The sequence below is a fragment of the Anolis sagrei genome, chromosome 5 (assembly GCF_037176765.1).
Source record: "Anolis sagrei isolate rAnoSag1 chromosome 5, rAnoSag1.mat, whole genome shotgun sequence".
NCBI classification, from domain to species: domain Eukaryota; kingdom Metazoa; phylum Chordata; class Lepidosauria; order Squamata; family Dactyloidae; genus Anolis; species Anolis sagrei.
In genome coordinates this window covers 31,059,009-31,080,238 of record NC_090025.1, presented here as the reverse complement: position 1 = coordinate 31,080,238, position 21,230 = coordinate 31,059,009, and the positions used below count along the sequence as shown (strand labels likewise).

The following is a 21,230-nucleotide window of genomic DNA, read 5'->3' as shown; positions in this document are numbered from 1 at the left end:
TGTAGTAGGTGGTCTGTGGTTTGCTCTTCTCCATATTCGCATGTCGCTCCACTTTGTGGCCCTATTTCTTAAGGTTGGCTCTGCATCTCGTGGTACTTACTTTGGTGATCTCTTGTAGCTCGAAGATTATTGTCTTCCAGATGTGGTGTCTTGGTGGTGGGTCCATAGATGCCTGTGGAGCCCTATTCTTGATCCGCATGTTCTCCCACAGTGAGGACATTGGTCTCCAAATGGAAGGCGGTCCTGGTCAGGATTGGCTTGACATGCCTTCCTCTTGGCACATTTCTCCCTTCATGCCTCTTTGAATTCTGCAGCACTGCTGGTCACAGTTGACCTCCAGTTTGAGCGCTCAAGGGCCAGGGCTTCCCAGTTCTCGGCGTCTATGCCACAGTTTTTAAGGTTGGTTTTAAGCCCATCTTTTCCTGTCTACCAACATTACATTTCCCGTTCTTGAGTTTGGAGTAGAGTCATAGCTTTGGGAGACGGTGATCGGGCATTCAGACAATGTGGCCAGTCCAGCGGAGTTGATGACAGAGGAGCATTGCTTCAGTGCTGGTGCTCTTTGCTTCTTCCAGCATGCTGACAATTGTTGGCCTGTCTTCCCAGTGCCTTCCAAGTCGCCCAGTCTTCTGTGTGCCCAGGAGGGAGTCAGCAATGGTTTCAGGTTCTGGGTTTTAACCTTCCACTTTTGAGCTCTTGCTTGCTGAGGTGTTCCTATCAGTATCTCTTTAGATCTTAGGAAATCATTCCTTGATTTAAGGTGTTGGCGTGCTGGCTGATATCGGAACAGAGGACGGGCCAGAGATGTCCCTACCTTGGTCCTTTCATTATTGGCTGCTACTTGATGGTGCACAACAGTAATTTTACACACCGTGATGCGTTGGAATGTGCTTTTCTGCTTGGGGCAAAATCTGGGCACAGCTCTACCTTTAAGGCTAAACCTAAGCACAGACGGTGTCGGGGGCAAGCCCAGTCTAGCCCTCCTTTCCCTTCCATACTGTAGTACCCTTGGGTTCCTTCCTAACTTGGAGGGAAGCCAGAGCAACGCTCAGGGTGCCAGAGGAGCCTTATCAAGCCCTGCCTGGCTAAGGGAGCTCTCCACAACTTTGTAACTGGAGAGAGAGAAATGAGGAGTGGGTGGAGGGTTTCGAAGAGGGGGAGGAGGAAGAGGAGGAGAGAAGGGCGGGGAGGGAGGAAAGGAGGGAGGCAGGCAGGCCAGTGGCTCCCTTCCAGGAAGTCAAAGAAAGAGCGAGGGCAACTCCATCCGCAGCAACAGCCTCGCCAAAGGGTCCCTTTCTTTGTTGCGCCTCGCTGTGCGCCATGGCCAGCTCCAAGAGACAAAGAAACGCCAACCATTCCTCAGGTAGGAAAGCCATCGCCCTGGAAAGGATCAGAACAAAAGGACAGCTCTGGAAAGGGGGCTCGCCCTGTCTCCGCCCTTCCCTTGCTCGGCTTGGCCCTCTGCACATGCACAGAGAGCATCTGCGCCCTTCTTCCAGACTGGAGATGCTCCTCCAATTCCGCCCCTTCCCGGCTCAACCCAGGAGTCCTCTGAGCAAATGGAGTGGTGCTACACTGTGGCCCCCACTTGGACTGCCACGCCTCATAACTATGCCATCGAGGGAGTTGTAGTTTGGCAAGCTCTTTAGCCTTCACTGCCTCACCAAACTGCATTCAGTTCTACAAGGTAGATAGATACAACCCCTGTCTCCAGCACGCTGTCTCCCATCATCCCAAGACAGCATTCATGCATGATGGATGAATATGATGGGGTTTGTAGCCCCCTATATTTGCAGGGCATCAGGTCACCTTATTTTGGGGGCATTACTTTCTAACAAGAGGCTGATCTCCCTTCAGAGGTGTGGACAATGCTCAGCTTCCCTGCCTTTCTATTGTTCTTCTTACTGGGCGCCTGCGCCTCTTCCTCCTTTGTTGCAGACAGTTATCCTTGGTTTGCCTTTGTCCTTTCTCTCCTTCCTGGAGCCTTTCCTTCCGCGTTGCCTTATTGCTGCTGGGCTGGTTGGTACCTGGTCTCTCCCTGGGGGCAGGGAGAGGCTGACTAATGGACACCAGTGGTTTCTTTCAGCTGGATGCAAAACAAGTCCGCCTCGGGCTAGCCCGTCTGATGGTAACTGGAGGGAACAGATCTCTGCAAAGACAGGTTATGTGGCAGGCAGGGCACACAAAGCCCAGCCTTTAACACCAGCGGATGATTGCAGGGGGATGTGCCTACACTATTCTGACTGTTTATGGCACCAGCCTTTTTATTTTCCGTCCAAGGTGCAGGCAGTAATGAGAATGTGCACCTGAGCCCTGGGTGAAATGAGTGGTGCCTGGAAACCCCACCTGTCCCCACAGTGTCTGTGCCATTTGTTTTCCACTGAAAGAGGCTACAGAGTTCCCACCATCTTTAGCATGCCAGATTTCCCAGACATACGAGCTCGGTATTATTATTATTATTATTATTATTATTATTATTATTATTATTAGAAACACAACAAGATGAGTCCACAGCAGACACTCTGCTGGCTGTTGTATTGGATCACATGTCGGACACTTCCCAAGTGTCTAGGACTTTATTATTATTATTATTATTATTATTACAGTAGAGTCTCGCTTATCCTACCTTCGCTCATTCAGCCTTCTATATTATCCAATGCAGTCTACCTCCCACCCGGATCTACAGCTGTTTCAATACATTGCAATGTTTGGTGCTAAATTTGTAAATACAGTAGTCACACGTATCCAACATAAAGGAACCACCTAAATGTTGGATAAGTGAAAATGTTGGATAATAAGGAGAGATTAAAGAAAATCCTATTAAACATCAAATTATGTTATGATTTTACAAATTAAGCACCAAAATACCATGTTTGACAACAAATCGACAGAAAAGGCTGTTCAATACATGGTAACGTTACATAGTAATTGCAGTATTTATGATTTAGCACCAAAACATCGCAGTGGATTTGTAACAGCTGTGGATCTGGGCAGGAGGCAGACGGCATTGGATAATACAAAACATTGGATGAGCCAAGGTTGGATAAGTGAGACTCTATTGTACAGTAATTACATAATGTTAACATGTATTGAACTGCTTTTTCTGTCGATTTGTTGTAAAACATAATGTTTTGGTTTATTTGTAAAATCACAACGTAATTTGACATTTAATAAGCTTTTCCTTACTCCCTCCTTATTATCCAACATTTTCGCTTATCCAATGTTCTGCTGGCCTGTTTATGTTGGATAAGCGAGACTCTACTGTATTATTACCCGGCCAGAGTAGCTCACAACCTTAAAAAGAAAGTAAACCTACAGAATATTAAGTAAATCTATACACACAATAAAAATGAAAATGTGTATATGTGTATGTGGCAGAGTTGTCCACTTCCACAGACATCCTCCAGCCTCCACATACAACTTTAACCCACAGTGCTGTGGAGCCACCAAAGCCCTCCACCCAAGGATGTTGCAGGTTATAGTGAGCACCACATCCCAGAGTTCCTTTCTCTCTTCATTGGTGTGGAATTTCCATGACACTGCCCACTGCCTCTCCCTTAACCCTTTCCTACCCTTTCCTATGCTAGAGAGGTTTGGGAAGAATTCACCATGATTTATAGGAGTTGTAGGGGCTGGGATGTATAGTTCACTTCTAATCTAAGAGCACTCTGAACCCCACCAACAATGGACCTGGAACTAACTTGGCACACAGACCTGTCATGCGTTAGCATGAGTAGTATGCAGATTGACTCTAGCCCAGTTAACTGTGTGTGTGATGAAATTACTCATAAAAGAAAAACACACGAGACTTTGGCTTAAAGTAGAAAAGAAAATATTGTAGTATTGGCAGCATACAAAAACAAAGTAGCAGAATTACTGTTTCCACAAAAGTAACATGAAACAATATCTTCTGAGAGATATCACTACTCAGCTGAGATAAGCAGGAATCCTTGTCCTCTTCTCATGGCTGTGTCTTCGCAGGACATCTGCAGCATAGTCCCCGGCTTACACAAAGCAGAACGGCACAGAGGCATAGATGCACAATAGCATAAACGCACAATGGCAAAGAACTAAACACACAGTAGCTATCTTTATACACATGAAAATAACACTCTCAATTAACTCTTCAATTAACTGAAACAGCTGTAGCACAAACAGCCCTGAACCTTACAGCAACTTAAAGTTATAGCACAAACAACATTGATCCTTACAACAACTTAGATAAAGTATGTTGCAACCTCTTAGTAGCAACAAGACCCAGCACAGACAACTTTGAATACTGCTGGGATTTGGAGGTGATTGACCTTGACCTCCAGGAGTTATAGTTCATCTGTATTCCATGAGCCCTCTGAACCCCACCAATGACAAGTCTGGAGCAAACAGACCCAATGCTGCCAACTTTGCATACTGATGGACTTTGAGGTTATTGACCTTGGCATCAGAGAGCTACAGTTCACCCGTATTCAGAGAACACTGAACCCAGCAAGTGACGGATATGGACCAAACTTGGCACACAGACCCAACATGGCCAACTTTGTATACTGACAGGGTTTGGGGATGATTGAACTTGGCATCCAGGAGTTATAGTTCACTCATATTCAGAAAACACTGACCCCAGCAGATGACAGACCTAGGCCACACATGGCACATAGACGCACACTTGGCACACCAACTTTGAATACTGGTGGACTTTTGGACTGATTGTCCTTGGCATATGGGAGTTGTAATTCATTCTTATCCAGAGAGCACTGAACCCAGTTGATGATGGATCTGGACCAAACTTGACACACAGACCCAACATGGCCAAGTGTGCATACAGGCAGGGTTTGGAGGTGACTGCCCTTGGCATATGGGAGCTGTAGTTCACCCTTATCCAGAAAGCACTGAACCCAGCTGCTGTTGGGCCCAGATAAAACATAGCACACAGATATAACTTGTCCAACTGTGCATACAGGCAGGACTTGGGGGTGATTGACTTTGGCATATGGGAGTTGTAGTTCATCTATATTCAGAGAACACTGAACCCAGCAGATGAAGGATCAGGACCACACTTGACACACAGACCCAAGATGACCAACTGTAAATACTGGTGGGGTTTGGGGAAGATTGACCCAAGATTTTCGGGAATTGTAGTTCACCCACATCCTTACACATTTTCTAATGGGAAGAGTCATAAAAAACAAAAGCAAAGATTGATTTTTTCTTAGAAATAGTGTAACATATGACCTATCACCATAAAACAAACAATGCCTTTTTCAAGTAACCTGGGCACTACCGGGTCCCCAAGTTAGTAAACAATAAAATAGAAATAAATGTACTATTGTTAAAATAAGCAATGGATTCATGTTGCAGGAAAGGAGATTTCATCTAAACATTGGGAAGAACTTGCAGACAGTTAGACCTGTTTGACAGTAGTATATGCTGCCTTAAGAGGGTGGTGAAGTTTCCTTCCCTGGAGGTTTTTAAACAGAGAATAGATGACCATCTGTTGGGAGTGGTTTGATTGTCTATTCCTGCATGACAGGGTTAGACTGGATGGCCCTTGGGTCTCTTCCAGCTCAGTTAAAATCACATTAAACAGGTAAAATTGTTAAAATAATTGAAACACCATACATAATCTCCTGGCTTGTTAAAAACGTCCTGTTTTAAAAGCCTGCCTGAATAAAAAGCTTTGGGCTTGTTGTTAGAAGGACAACAGGGCAATAGCCATTCTAGTCTCCCTGGGAATGGGGTTTGAGATCTGGGGGCAGCTAGTCACCCAGAAGGCCTTCTCTTATGTCATCCACAAACATGAAGGGTGGAATAATGGTGGAACTGAAAGAAGGATTTCAGAGCCTGGCCCGAGGCATATAGGGCTTTATAGGGGTTATAAAGCCCTCTGCAAAGGAGATACAGAAATATTGGGGGTGAGGTTCATAGACATAGTAACTTCTCACCACCCATTTGGGTCTCCGTGTGTTCAGACAAATGCCCAGGTGGTGGTTTGCACCAGATTTAAGAAACACTTTTCTAAAACTGCAGAAAGGTATCATAATAATCAGACTTGAGTTTAAAATCAAAAGTTTAATCTATCATAGATTAATTTCTCCCCTCAGCAGCGCATAATGTTCCTCCTCAGATACTTGCTCCCTTTGAAATTTCACCTGCTAGAGAAGTCTCAATAGCCAGCTCATTGGAACTGAAACAGAAAGAAGCAAGTAGGCCAGGGGAGCAAAGGGTAATGAGTCCTTCTGGAAATTTCATTTTTTAATATCCCACTTTTCTTCCAAAATGAGACCCAGGGCAGCTCACAATTCATTAAACTGGAACAGAGTTAGGAAAGAACCCTTTGAGATATCCCTGTTGCCTTTTCCTATGTCTGGATTAGGCAGACTACATTCAGTGCACACTTGGCTCCACTTGTCCACATAGATGGCAGCAAAGATCACCAGAACAAAGTCCACCTATAAAGTCTTGTTGCTTTAGATAAGCAGAAAGCAACTCATAAATCAAGGTGTATACTATTCAAGCCCAGGCAAGCAATCAGGTTACTGACATTGGGAGTTTCACCCTAGGAGGAAAAATTGCTTTCCTTTTCAGGCACGCTTCTTAAAGTCTGGCACATATTGAGATACAAGGCATATTATTGACCACATTTAAACACTTAAAATCATCTGCAAAGTCTCCCACTCCCTCAGTAGTGGTGCCATACATTCTTAAAGTCTGCCACACAGTTGTTTGTAGCAGGGCACATAGCATGTTGGCACAAACTTTGTGGATACAGTCTTTCTAATAATATTATTCATGCCGTGACAAGTATAACTCTGTTAAATGAAGTGACCATTGCTGTACAGAAAACCAGAGAAAATAAATTGTTCAGTTTAGACTAACTACACTTCTTCTTCTTCTTCTTCTTCTTTTTTTTTACAACTGAACTCAAATGTGTGTTACAATAGAAAGCAATAAATATGTGGCTTTTTCTCATAGGAGAAATCCATGTGGATAGCAAGAATGAGTTGCAAGTCAAAGGTAAGTACTTGACATTTGTTAACAATATAATTGGAAGTTAACGTGTTAGTGGGAACAGAAGAAAGAAATAGGTGGGAGAAGGAAATTATCCCACAGAAGAATATGGGGATACTCATGAAAGAGCAAAGAGTCAAAATTAGTTTGAACCAATTATGAGGGTCCTTGAATGGTTCTTTTAAAGTTCAAACTAAAACTCAAAACAATTTCACTGACTCACTGACAAGGAAGCCACCAACAACCAGTAGCTTCACTCATGATTTCAAGATCTTGATAATAAGCAACAGTATGTTGTTGTTTTTTAAGAGTAGAGTACAGTATTTATTTTGTTAGTATGTAGGAACTTCTGGGACAGAAAAGATCCAGGACGCATTCCAACACACAGTTGCCTGTCATAAGTTTCACTGATGAAATGTTTTCAAAACAGGGTGTCTTCTTTTGGATTACAAGTCATAGATTTTGGAAAAAGTGTTCTAAGCATCTCAATGCAAAATTCACAATGCATATTCATATTCAATTGGTTTAAATGTAAATAATGTATGAAATGCCTGCATGTTATCAAAAAAGCAAATTGGAAAACTGGTGGTTGCTTATACTTGAATGCTAATTTCTGATATTGCAATCGACTGTCCTGGGGATGCTTTTAACTAATAGTGGCTGTTTATATCTAAGGTGCTCCCTGCTCAAGTTTTAATAATGCTGTATTTACTTGGTTTTACCTGATTTTCAGTTATGCAGATGGAGCTCACAGTGGTGCAATGGGTTAAATCCTTGTGCTGGCAGAACTGCTGACTGACAGGTCATCAGTTGGTATCCGGGGAGAGCGGGTTGAGCTCCCTCTGACAGCTCCAGCTCTCCATGCACGAACATGAGAGAAGCCTCCCACAAGGATGGTAAATCATCAAACATCCAGGCATCCTCTGGGCAATGTCCTTGCAGACAGCCTGTTTTCTCACACCATAAGTGACTTGCAGTTTCTCAAGTCACTCCTGACATGAAAATAAAAAATAATAATGTAGGTGCTATTCTATGCAGCATCTTATGTAGCATTTTAAGGGCGTATCTTGTCATCGCTATATGTAGCATTTTAATAATGTATATAGGCTTTTAATTGTGTATTTTATATTGTATTTAATAATCTGGTTTTCATATATTTATTTGTTTGCATTATATGTGAAAGACCTATGGTCCAAGCATCGAATAAACTTGAACTACTTGAATGCACAGGGCTCATCCATGTTTTCAATTATTTTTTGAATTGTAGATGGAGAGCAAAACCTCACAGAGACAGATGCCATAGATGAAAGGTAACATTCTTTATTGTTTTAGCTATATTCCTATATCTTATGCTCTTTGTTATTAGAAACCACATGCCAGTAATTTAGTGGCTCTTTTTATAAAATGCTATTTTGCTCCATGATATGGTTCAACAATAAATATTTTAGAGGGCATTAAAATGGTGCCTAGTGAAGGATTCCATTTACAAAAATACAGTTGTTTATCCATATAGTACATATTTCTTTTGCCTGAGAATGCATAAATCTAACTATTTTTTTTTTACAAAAATGTAATTTGACTTGCAAAAATACATTCATTGAAAACAGGGTAGCTAAGCCTAATTTAGACCTGCATGAAACATAACAACTGGAGTCTAATATGCCAAGTGTTGCACCAGCACATGTACTCCCTTGTCCTCTTTCTGTCAAATGGTTTTGAATGTACCAAAGCTGTATTAGGGGTGCCTGAAATATTGTTGTAATATTTCCAATTGTGCTCACTGTCAAGCAACCAATAAGTGATAATTCATGATTTTTACACTATCACTATATTGGCTAGGAACCTAATTGTAGAGTAGAATTGTTGAAAAGTTCAGAGATGGATGGGTACAAAGAAAGAGGGAGGGAACTTGAAGTTAGCCTGTGTTTTTTAGTTTCTTCTTGAGTAATAAATTAGAGAAACTTTGTCACAAGGGAAGATTGCTTTTTTAGGTGCATGAGGGGCTTCTTGCTACTTAGCGAATTTCTTGGTCTAGTGGAACTACACATTGACTCTTAAACTCTTAAACTGTTCTTGAAACTCCATCATGTTTCAAAAACAGCTTGGCCTGTGACACTGCTGTTTTGGAAATATAAAGTTTGATTTGTCACGCAAAGTGCTACAGGTCTTTGAATCCTAGCTGTCAACGTCTTCAAACAGATTCAGCAGCAGCAGTGACATATGTTGTGTATGAGTAAGAGAGTAATTGCATGTGCTAACTGCTGTGTTTGTTTGTTTTTTAAAAGAATGAACCATCTCTTTGATCCAGCAGCAGAATACAAAATGAACCACAAGAGAAGAGGACTTGCTCTTATCTTCAATCACGAGCATTTTTACTGGCACTTAATGTTACCAGAGAGACGTGGCACTCTTGCTGATAGGGAGAACCTGAAACGTGGGTAAGGAAATATTTGTTTTCTAGAAAGCACATTTATTTACGTAATTGGAAGTGGGAAAAGTGTAATCCAATTCAATTGTAATTTGTAGAACAATAAAGAGCTGACGTGAGTTTTTGTTTAATACAGAGTTGCCACATACAAAAGACGAGATAACACAACAGACATCTCCAGAAGTGTAGCACACTAACTTTTTGTGTGTGTTTAAAGTAAGTTATAAAATAGCCAGTCAATTCAAGTGCTACATGAGCCCTGAAGTGGTTAGTTGGCCTGTTACAAGCCATCAACTCTGGCGTTATAGATTTGCCAATACAGGGACAATAAGATAGTCCTATATTACAGAACTGTTACGATGATAATAGAATCGGAGATATTGAGTAAAACTACTACTAGTTCCAGTGGACTCAAGGGGCTTTTGAAGTTCTTTAGATGCTCTAACTATTGGCAATCAGAAAACAAGTCCTCTAGAGCAGGAGTTCTCAACCTTTGGGTCCCCAGGTGTTTTGGTCTACAACTAGACATCCCAACCAGTTTACCATCTGTTAGGATTTCTGGGAGTTGAAGACCAAAACATCTGGGTTACCCACAGGTCTAGAACCACTGTTCTAGACCATCTGTACAGGGACACCCAGCTAAAGTACTACTAAGAGATGGACCTCTGTTCTCTGTCTAAAGACCACCAATGAAGACCTCAACTACAAGGCTGCTTATCTTACTGTTGAACAGCCCTTATCATCAATTTATTTATTTTATTTATCATGTCAGGAGCAACCAGACATTTGTATTACATTTTAACAAAACAAACAAACAAACAGACAAAACACAAAGTTTGCAAGCTTGGTAGTTGATTAAATGTCTTTTGACCAGTATCTGGCCACTTGGAGTGCCTCTGGTGTTGCCGCAAGAAGGTCCTCCATTGTGCATGTAGCAGGGCTCAGGTTGCATTGCAGCAGGTGGTCTGTGGTTTGCTCTTCTCCACACTCGCATGTCGTGGATTCCACTTTGTAGCCCAATTTCTTAAGATTGGCTCTGCATCTCATGGTGCTACAGCGCAGTCTGTTCAGCGGCTTCCAAGTCGCCCAGTTTTCTGTGTGCCCGGGGGGGGGGGGGCATCAATAAATACTTTCTACTAGACTTGAGGTGGAACCTCTTTCCTCTCCCTTCAATTTGAATCCATTGGTTTGAGTCCCATTCTTTGGGCTAGAAGAAACATATAACTTAGTTGTTTGATAATACCATATGAATAGTGCTAGAACACCTGTTTGTCATTTGCTGTATATTGACAAAGCTTTCTGCTTCACAGTTTTTTAACATTGGAATATTAATATACTTTAAAAATAGAGCAACTACTGTATATACACATGTATACATCAGTATCATGTACAAGGCAAGTTTTGGGGTCAAAATTAGAGATTCTGATAGGACCCACAGATAAGTCAAAGGTTATTTTGCAGAGAAAAGCACTGCGCTTGGTTGCTGTTGCCTCCATTTTCTTTCCCAGGCATTCAAAAAGGTATTTTGCCACTGTTTAGAAAAAGGGATGGTTCCCTTTTTGTTAAATGTTAAGTATTAATTCCTATCAAAAAAGCAACCACCACCACCTTCTTTGAGTAGAGTTGCCAAAGTTGAGAACTTAGTCCATCCTAGGAAATCCTAAAAGAAGCAACAACTCCCTCTGCTGTCTTAGCTCTCCATGGAAGGTGAACCACCAAAGAGCCACCTCTGCTGCTACTGCCATCAGAATTTTTGTACCAAAGCATTCAAAAAGGCAGTACGTGGTACTAGGGTGGCAATTCAATGCTGTGAAGGATAAGCTCCAGTTTTGATAAGGATGAAAGTACAATACTTACTTTGACCTGAAGATAAGTTGGCCCAATTTCTGTGGGTGTGTGTATATTTTTTTAACGATTTCTAGACTTGTATATGAGTGCAGGCAGTCTCTGGTTTACAAACATCTGATATGCAAATGACGCGTAGTTACAGATGGTGTTGAGACAACCAGAAGTGAGAAAAATTTACCCCTAGGAATGGAAATTTACTCCTGGAAGAGCTATCATGTGGAAAAGGTGTCTCTACTGAAGCTTTCTCACCAATCCTTGTTTCCACAACAAACCAATTTTTTCAAAATCCAGTTATCATAGGGACAGGAAGTGAGATGAAATCTACTGAACAGGGAAACAGACAGCAAAAACAACAACAACAACAAAACACACACACAAAACACCACAGGGGTGTTAATCCTTCCCTATGCCATCCAAAGCTTATAAGGTAAAGGTAGTCCCCTGACATTAAGTCCAGTCATGTCTGACTCTGGGATGTGGTGCTCATCTCCATTTCTAAGCCGAAGAGCCAGCGTTGTCCATAGACACCTCCAAGGTCATGTGGCCAGCATGACTGCATGGAGTGCCGTTACCTTCCCGCCAGAATACTGGTATAAGTCAAAGCTTATGCCAGTATATATATTACACTTGAAAAATGGACATGTTCGACTTACAAACAAATTCAACTTAAGAACAAACCTACAGAACCTATCTTGTTCTGCCTGTATATACAGTAGGCACTTCCAACAAGTGAAGGATGTTGCTGTTGCTTTGTCCTGAGCCATCAATATCCGCAGAAATGGATCAGTTATTAGATTTCTTTCAGCTAAAGCATAATATTTAGATGGATTTGCATTATTTGACTAAGGATAAAGTGAGTTCCAGAACTGAATACACATTACCCTGAATAGGATGCTAGAATGAAACTGTTCTGTTTGTAATAGCTTGACTGACCTTGGATTTGAAGTGAAGTGCTTTGATGATCTGAAAGCCGAAGAGGTGTTACAGAACATTTACAATGGTAGGTCGCTTTATAGTATTTGCTTAAATAGTATCAGCAACAAGTGTAGTGCAATTTGCCAGTGAACAGGTAACTTTCTTGGTAAAATGTAAATGTGGGTTGGATGGGGAATCCTTTGGCTTAGCTAAAGATTTACTTGGCATCTTAATTAATTGCTGCAGAATATCCATATTTTCACATTTACTGCTAAAAGACTATATATTGTCCAGCAAATGAACCCTTTAGTACTGTTGGAAACGTAAATCAGGAGAACTCAGTGGACAGGGATGGAGAATGTAACCGTTCAATTTCCTTAATTTGTGACTTGCTATAAGTGTTAAAAAAAGGCCAATGGAACCCAAAACAATAAATGCCCATTTGGACCACTGGCATTCTTAAGTCACAATAAACCCTATGATTCTTGGCTTGGTGAGATAGGCCATGATCAACCAAAGTCTAGAGGAGACTGAAAATGACTCCTATTGCATGGTTTTAAAAAGAGGGATTTGTACAGTTATGCTTTGTATTGAAATGGGATCCAATGATGTCAAAGTGATGTTTAGATTTTTCAGTTTTCTTTTGAATTCTGGAGTAATTGGGTTTGTTAAAATTTACTCTCAAGGTGAGCCAATGAGATTTGGTCCATTGCTACTTCACCAAACATTTATTGTAAAATAAACTTTGAAATTGCAACCTGATTGCTTTTCAGTGTCCACAGATGAACATGATGATGCAGACTGCTTCGTATGCGTTTTCCTGAGCCACGGAGAAGATGACCATGTTTATGCCTATGATGCTAAAATAGAGATAAAGTCATTGACCAACATGTTCAAAGGAGATAAATGCCCAAGCTTAGTAGGCAAGCCAAAAATATTTATAATTCAGGTGAGAAAGGGGAGCAGTTGGACTCTTTATTTCGGTGGTTCTCAACCTTCCTAATGCCGCGACCCCTTAAAACACTTCCACATGTTGTGGTAACCCAACCATAAAATTATTTTTATTGCAACTTCATAACTGTAATTTTGCTACTGTTATGAATCATAATGTAAATATCTGATATGCAGGCTGTATTTTCATTCACTGGAGCAATTTCGGCACAAATACCCGATACTGGTGGGGTTGGGCAGGGTTTTGGGGGGAATCATTTTTGTAATTTGGGTGTTGTCATTGCTGGGATTTATAGTTAACCTACAATCAAAGATCATTCTGAACTCCACCAGTGATGGAATTCAACCAAACTTGGCACATAGAACTCCCATGACCAACAGAAAATACTGGAAGGGTTTGATGGGCATTGACCTTGAGTTTTGGATTTGTAGTTCACCTACATCCAGAGAGCACTGTGGACTCGGACAATGATGGATCTGGACCAAACTTGGCATGAATACTCAATATGCCCAAATGTGAAAACTGGTGGAATTTTGGGAAAATAGACCTTGATATTTGGGAGTTGTAGTTGCTGGGATTTATAGTTCACCGGCAATCAAAGAGCATTCTGAACTCCACCAATGATAGAATTGGGCCAAAGTTCCCACAGAGAACCCCCATGTCTTGAAGGGACTTGCTGGTGTGAGCCTCCCTCCAGCCTCACACACTCTCCCTCACCCACACATGCACACCACGCTGCAATGCACCGAGCACGCCTGCTCTCCCCTCCCCACTTGGAGTCTCAGAAAGTCCTCCCCCAATCACAGCAGAGCAGGGCTTTTGGTGGGAGGATTCGCTGTCTGTTTCCAAAAGGAAGAGAAGGACAGGCGGAGAGATCTTCAGCCTTCTCTGCCAAAAGGGTTCCTAAGATCATCAGAAATATATATATTCTGATGGTCTTTGGTGACCCCTCTGAAACCCCCTTGCGACCCCCTGGTTGAGAAATGCTTCTTTAGTTACATTGTGAGGTGAGATGAAAATTAATTGTATTTTGAAAATGTAAAGTTGGCTTTGCATTAGTGAGCAATATATTTCGGTGCAAACACATAAAAATAAGTTTTGTTGTTCATTCGTTCAGTCGTTTCCAACTCTTTGTGACCTCATGGACCAGCCCATGCCAGAGCTCCCTGTCAGCCATCACCACCCCCAGCTCCTTCAAGGTCAATCCAGTCACTTCAAGGTCGGCCCCCTCTTCCTTTCTCGTTCCATTTTCCCCAGTATAATTGATAAAAATAAGTAAACTAATAGAATTTTTCATTTATTTTGATTCACATGTAAATAAAGTGATGAAGTTTGAGTGTATTGCCTGTGTCCAATTTTACTGGACACTTTCCATTATCTTCAGAGAGCATGAGCATTGTCTGCTGTGCCATGGAAATATGGGAGATGTGCTCTAGCGTATCTGAAAGGCACCACATTGGGAAAGATTAACTACAATCAGTATTTTGGGGGAAATTATTGAGATTAGTCCAGTATATTTGCACGGAACAATCGAGTAGTGAGCAGGGCTGACATTTGTTATCTTTTCCTCCTTTTTAGCAAAGGGTGGGTAGATAATGCCTGTTTGTGATTGTCCATTTATGGAAAGCTCTTTTTCTCTTGCAGATTAAGAAAGGCAGCTTAGATTTTACCTGTGGTTTTAAGCCCTAGCTTATGGGTGAAAATGCAGACAATCATAGGAAGCAAATATACTCTTTGCAGCTTTTGTTCTTTGTTACCCAAGATTTCCCAGGGAAAGACTCAACTCTCTTCATGAAGAAAGAGAAAGGAATTAATCTTTGTAGGATGTATGTCAATAACTGGGGTTCTTTTCATGATAATTGTAATGTTGCCTAGCTATGATTCATCGCTTCAAAAGGTGTTTCTTCTAATTCTAGGCATGCAGAGGAGATAAGCATGACGACCCAGTTCTTGCTCGCGATACAGTGGATAGCAGAAAAGAATCAGACATCAATGAAACAGAAGTTGATACTGCTGCAGTGTATACATTACCTGCTGGTGCAGACTTCCTCATGTGTTACTCTGTAGCAGAAGGTATATCTTTTATTTATCTATTTATGTCCAGTACTTACATTTCACCCTTATCAGCTCGAAGGGGACTCAAGGTGGATCACAGAACACATACACGGTAAACATTCAATGCCATTAAACAGACAGGACAGACAACAGATAGAGGTATATGTTAGCATTTTCCCAACTTTAGCAATCTAGAGGGTGTGCTATATTCCAGCCACAGGGGGGTGCTGTTGCTCCATGCTGAAGAGCCCTTGATCATAGACTTCCTCCTTCCTTTGATCACCAACATTGTCTCGTATTTCTTTTTTATGGTTCCGTAAAATATCTCCCCACTTAAGCGGTGTCTAATATCCCTACTCACAGCTGTTTTCAAGTTGCTTACATGGACAGTGAGCTGAGCTGAAGGTCGGGTACTCACCCTGAGCCGTACTTCGAACTGCCAACCTTTTGATTGGTGTGATCTATTGCTGCTGTGAAAAGCCCGGCTGGTTTTACTTCTATTTACTTCTACTGAACTAAATTGAGGAATTACCTTACCTTCAAAACTTTGGGAGGGATTTTATTTGAAGTTAGTATTTTGATACACTTGCATTATTTTTGTTTTGGTGAAAGGGTGCACACATGTGAATACAAATGGGTATTGCATTCATGCTTTTTATGTGTTAACGTCCAAGCCTTTATGTGTTTTCTTAAGAGGAAAATGAAAGGGAAAAACCATTCCTTCCAGGAAGGATTGTACCAAGTCAAGATATTGATGTGTACACATAATCTCCCTATTTTTGCAGAAGAGAGGCAATTGTGTAACTTACTATGTGAAGCTAAAACTCCTCCGGTTATGACATTCACTGTAAGATTGATACAGATTTCTCCTTAATCCTGCCCAAATAAACTGTGTTCTTATCTTAGTCCTGTCCACTGGGATTAGCAGAAAGGTTAGCAGGAATGAGGACTTTGCAAATACAGTAGTATATGTGAAGGTAGTCTGCATCCCTATTTAGGAGTGAAAATAAATTTCATATAATTCAGCAGTCTGGCAAAAGCAACTATTGCATCTCTTAAGGCTTGCTCAAAGAAGAAATACATCTTACCATGATAATTTGCATGGAAAAATAGAGCAGAAAAGAAGTGCCCTTATATTACAAAATGTAAACAACTGCAATGTCCCGAATTGGGATAAAATATATGCACAAACATAGACTAGTCCAACAATTCTTAAAGCCTCCCTACTTGCAACCTCTTTTCACCCGAGAATCTTTTGCATGACCCTGGCTATATAGGTAAATAAAACCTATACTGGTAACCAATCAACATTTGCAAGGCTTGTTAAATATGCGGATTTTCCTTTGTAAACATTACACAACAGATTTGTGTAAATGTCTAAAACAGAGGTGATGTTCAGAATTTTTTTTACTTTTTAGGACCTCAACATTGAGCTAAGGGGTCCCCGTTTGGATTTGGACCCACAGTTTAAGAAGCAGTGATCTAGTCAATGGGGAAGGATGTAAAGTACACTAAATAAATAAATATGCAAGAATAAGAGTATGAAAGAGGTTATATACAAACTTCTCTATTAGTTCCATAACTCAATAAAGATGGGTGAACAAAGAGCACTTCTGAACGGGACAATAGTGTGGTGGGTACTCCATTCAACGGGTCTTAGAGACTAGTGTAGGATGCATATATCCTTTATGTCTGCATGGGTGGTTGAGATAGTGACACCTGTTTTCTGATGGTTCAGTGAACACAAAATTTACTTTACACACAAAATTATTTAAAATACTGCATATAACATTACCTGCAAGCTATGTGTACAAGACTGTGGTGCACAACTGTCACCCTCCAGGGGTTTGGGTCTCCAACTTCTAGAAGCCCCAGCCAGTTTGTCCAAACATCAGTAATTCTGGGAGCTGAAGTCCCAAACCCCTGGAGGGCCACAGATGGTGCACCACTGGTTTAAGATATGAAATACAAATAATTCCAGGTTTGGGTCCCATTTCCAGGATATCTCATTATGTATGTTATGTAAGCCTTCCAAAATCTTTTTAAAAAAATCTCAAATCCAGAACACTTCTGGTCCTAATCTTTTCAACCTGTGTCATTTTTTCACCATAGTCCATAAGTGACCTTCAAGGATTCATGAAAAAATACTAGTATCTACTGACCTTTCTGTTCAGGTGATGCACCAAGAGCTGGCTTAAGCAAAGGAAGGAGATAACTTTGAGTGGAACTGTATTATTTGTCTCTTTTATTAAAGCAGCCCTGCTGGGTGTTTTTGCTCTTCTAGACTTGAGACGTGAACTTGAGGAACTGTTTTGTAATGTGTGCTGTTGAAGAGTGAAAAATCGAAGTAGCTATTAATCATTCATGTTCTGGGAACAAGCCTACCACAGGAGTTTAATGGTGCAGTTCTAAGCATAAGTTCAGCTGAGGCCAAAGTGAAAACTGCATTAGATCATAAGATAATTTGCAAGCTTTCCCATGATCTAGACTTAGCCCTTAGACTTAGGGGGTGCGTCTAAACTGTAGAATTAATAGTTTGACACCACTTTAATTGCCATGGCTCAATGCTGTGGAATCCTGGGATTTGTAGTTTGATGAGGCACCTGCATTCTTTGGCAGACAAGGCTAAAGGGTTTGCAAAACTACAATTCCCATGATTCAACTGCACTGAGCCATGGCAATTAAGGGAGTGTCAAACTGCATTAATTCCCAAATGTGGATGCACCCATAGCTAGCACATAGATGCCTTCCGTCTTGTTCAAAATACTGGATGCAGATCCAGAACAACGTCTCACTCCCCAACATCAAAACTTTGTCTTGTTTTCTCCTTCTCAACAGGGTATTATTCACACCGGGAGACTGTAAATGGTTCCTGGTACATCCAAGATCTGTGTGAGATTATCAGACGACATGGTTCTTCCCTGGAGTTCACCGATTTGCTGACGATGGTCAACAGGAAAGTATCTCACCGCAAAGTGGATGTGTGCAGAGATATTAAGGCAATAGGGAAAAAGCAGATCCCTTGCTTTGCTTCAATGTTAACTAAGAAGTTGTATTTCCGCCCCAAATCTAAGTAGCTTAGTAAGAACTTTGTCTAGCTTTTTTAAGTGCTTCCTTTTTGCTGTCAATGACTTATCCAGTCAAACACTTGAATTTTTTAGGCTGCAATTCTGTACCCATTTATCTGGAAACAAGTCTCATTAAGCTCAGATAAATCTTGGTGCTACGTATGTTTAGATAATGAGAACAGCTTTATTTAGCTCTAATCACTGTACATATTTGGTCAATTTGGGCTGTTTCTAACATGGAAACATTAATGGCAGATGCAAGCAGTAAAGTTACAAAACGTGACCGTAATACTTAAATGTTCCCAATATTAAAGTTGCAAAATTTGAAATAATTTTATCAGCAAAGCTGTCAATACAAATTCAAAATAAAAAAAATCATTGGTAGGCATCCCACAAAATTTAGTATTTGTTGAAGTTGTTTGATTCGAAATTAACATTTGTGCTAACCTTAGGAAGGTTTTGGAAATTAAATCACTTGAGTAAAAAAAGAGCAGCTTTTTTGACCAACTTTTTTTTTGTCGTGTCAGGAACGACTGGAGAAACTGCAACTGCTTTTGACCAACTGTTTTGCACTGAATTACTGTTTGTATCACATTTTGTAACTGAAATTTTGTACTTTTAAACATTTTTGAAAGTTCTGTTTATACAGGCGAATCTGTATATCAGGGATCGCTTTCCTCATCTGTTGTACTACAGGGGTCTCCTTCCATATTTTACCTTTAGCAAGTGCCACCAAAATACTATAAAAGATTTAATTATGCATTGTCGAATGTATTGTCGAAGGCTTTCATGGCCAGAATCACTGGGTTGTTGTGTATTTTCTGAGCTGTATGGCCATGTTCCAGAAGCATTCTCTCTTGATGTTTCGCCTGAATCTGTGGCAGGCATTCTCAAAGGCTGTGAGGTGTGTTGGAAGCTAGGAAATGGGGTTTATATATCTGTGGACCATGTCAGACTACATGGAGGAGCCATTGAAATCCACAAGAATGTGGACAATTTCAACAGAAAGGAAGAAACCATGAAAATGAACAAAATCTGGCTACTGATATTAAAACACTTTAAAATCATAACAGTAAATAAAGAACAACACTCAAAAACAGGGGAATTCCAGACAAGAAACAATCAGGGCCAACTAATCACCTCACAACAAAGGATTCCCCCAGGCAGTAAGAAGCCATACATTGGAAACTGCAAGGCCATTAAATGCTAATCAAGGTGGCCAATTGTTACATTCACACCTACCTCAAACAGACAAAGTGTTCTTTCTCCCCTGCTGGATATTCCACAGATATATAAACCCCATTTTCCTAGTTTCCAACAGATCTCACAATCCCTGAGGATGCCTGCTATAGATGCAGGTGAAATGTCAGGAGAGAATGCTTCTGGAACATGGCCATACAGCCCGGAAAACACACAACAACCCATTTAATTATGCAATTCGCGTGGCTACTGGGAGATTTTGGCATCCCACTGCTCACTTGTTGGGCTTTCCAAAGGCATCACCAACAATTTTTAAACAGTGCTTGGAGATGCAGGTTTTCCAGGACTTTGCTTCCCATTCCAATTCTGGAGAGGATGATGTCGGCACAGTTAAGCTGTGTCCCACAAATTTTGGTATTTTTTAAAATATCATTTCTTTTTTGTATATGGTACATGTTTATAAATGACTGCTGTCTGTGTATTCGTTCGTGGATGTGTAGATTATCGGATATTTCCAAGAGACGTTCTGTGTATGACTTCCATCAGAAAAAATGCCTCCAAAACTATAATGTCTTTTTTATTTTCCTTATGAAAATTACATTCAAATAGAGGAAGTCCCAGAGTAAAATAAACGAAAACAAAACATTTTTTTGTCTCTTTGTTCATCAACAATGGCTCAAAACTCCAAAATTGGCTATTGGTTCCTTCTTTGTTTACAAGAAATAAAATATATACATGGAAAGTTCAGATTTATGTGTAAAACATGAAAAAGAAATCCCAGTTATTAGAAGTTCACAATTTTTGTGGTAGATTTTTCCTTCTGAGGGGGAAAAAACACACCAAACTGTCCAAAATATCCAGTTGCTGATCTTAACAAAGTTAATACATTCACAGGTATATGAAAAATTAATGTTTGTCATTTATTTCTTCGATTGGGAGATGCAATTTTAAGGGATTCTTCAGACGTTTCAAGGATTCTTCCACCTGTGGACATAACAGAAGAATTAAACTATTATGCAGTGTTCAGATTCTGTCAGCCTTGTAACAGCCCACTATATTTCCTCTGGAAAACACATGCTTTGGATGGAAAACATTTGGCAATCTGTCCTAATGTGAAGACCATACAGGAGGCTGCCAACTATTGTTTGTGTCTGACTGGGAAAGAGAACATCAATATATGAGGTTCTTGTTCTCCCTTTGTTTACTGAATTTTAATGGAGCCTCAGCTTTGGATAACTTTACCAATAGCCCAAAATGCTTGAGACAAGTACTTCTGCCTTTAGAGGAAAATAACTTTGCATTAGAGTTGACCGTATTAGCTGTGAGTGGGTCTCGTGGCTAGTTACAGAATCACTGAGTTGGAAGAGACCTTGTGGGCCATTCAGTCCCAACTCCCTGTTGAGAAGCAGGAAAATCACCTTAAAAGCACCCCCAACAGATGACCACCCAGCCTCTGTTTAAAAGCCTCCAAAGGAGAAGACTCCACCACACTCTGGGGCAGAGAGTTCCACTGCTGAACAGCTCTCACAGTTAGGAAGTTCTTCCTAATGTTCAGGTGGAATCTCCTTTCCTATAGTTTGAAGCCATTGTTCTGCGTCATAGCCTCCAAGGCAGCAGAAAACAAGCTTGCTCCCTCCTCCCTATGACTTTCCCTCACATATTTATACATGCCCATTATGTCTCCTATCAGCTTTCTGCAGGTTAAACATGCCCGGCTCTTTAAGCCCTCTTCTGCACACATTCCAGTTTGTCAACATCTCCC

General features: G+C 40.9%; 2 protein-coding genes across 3 annotated transcripts in view; one reads left to right on the top strand and one right to left on the bottom strand.

Annotated features, from left to right (window-relative positions):
• Window positions 1–1,189: 1,189 nt before the first annotated feature.
• CASP6 (caspase 6) lies at window positions 1,190–20,115 on the top strand. 2 transcript variants are annotated; one of them, XM_060779106.2, is made up of 8 exons: window positions 1,190–1,363; window positions 6,970–7,008; window positions 8,270–8,312; window positions 9,288–9,440; window positions 12,202–12,278; window positions 12,967–13,142; window positions 15,062–15,218; window positions 18,039–20,115. In XM_060779106.2, the coding sequence occupies exons 1-8, from the start codon at window positions 1,321–1,323 to the stop codon at window positions 18,275–18,277; spliced, it is 927 nt and encodes a 308-aa protein (XP_060635089.2). In that variant the 5' UTR covers window positions 1,190–1,320; the 3' UTR covers window positions 18,278–20,115. The 2 variants fall into 2 exon arrangements, with proteins under 2 accessions (XP_060635089.2, XP_060635088.2); XM_060779105.2 differs by having other exon boundaries at window positions 6,967–7,008.
• MCUB (mitochondrial calcium uniporter dominant negative subunit beta) overlaps window positions 20,033–21,230 on the bottom strand; it is a 99,128-nt gene continuing 97,930 nt past the window's right edge. The window contains exon 8 of the mRNA XM_060779104.2: window positions 20,033–20,452. Within this exon, the coding sequence (XP_060635087.2) occupies window positions 20,375–20,452 (78 nt within the window). The 3' untranslated portion in view covers window positions 20,033–20,374. The remainder of the gene's footprint in view (window positions 20,453–21,230) is intronic.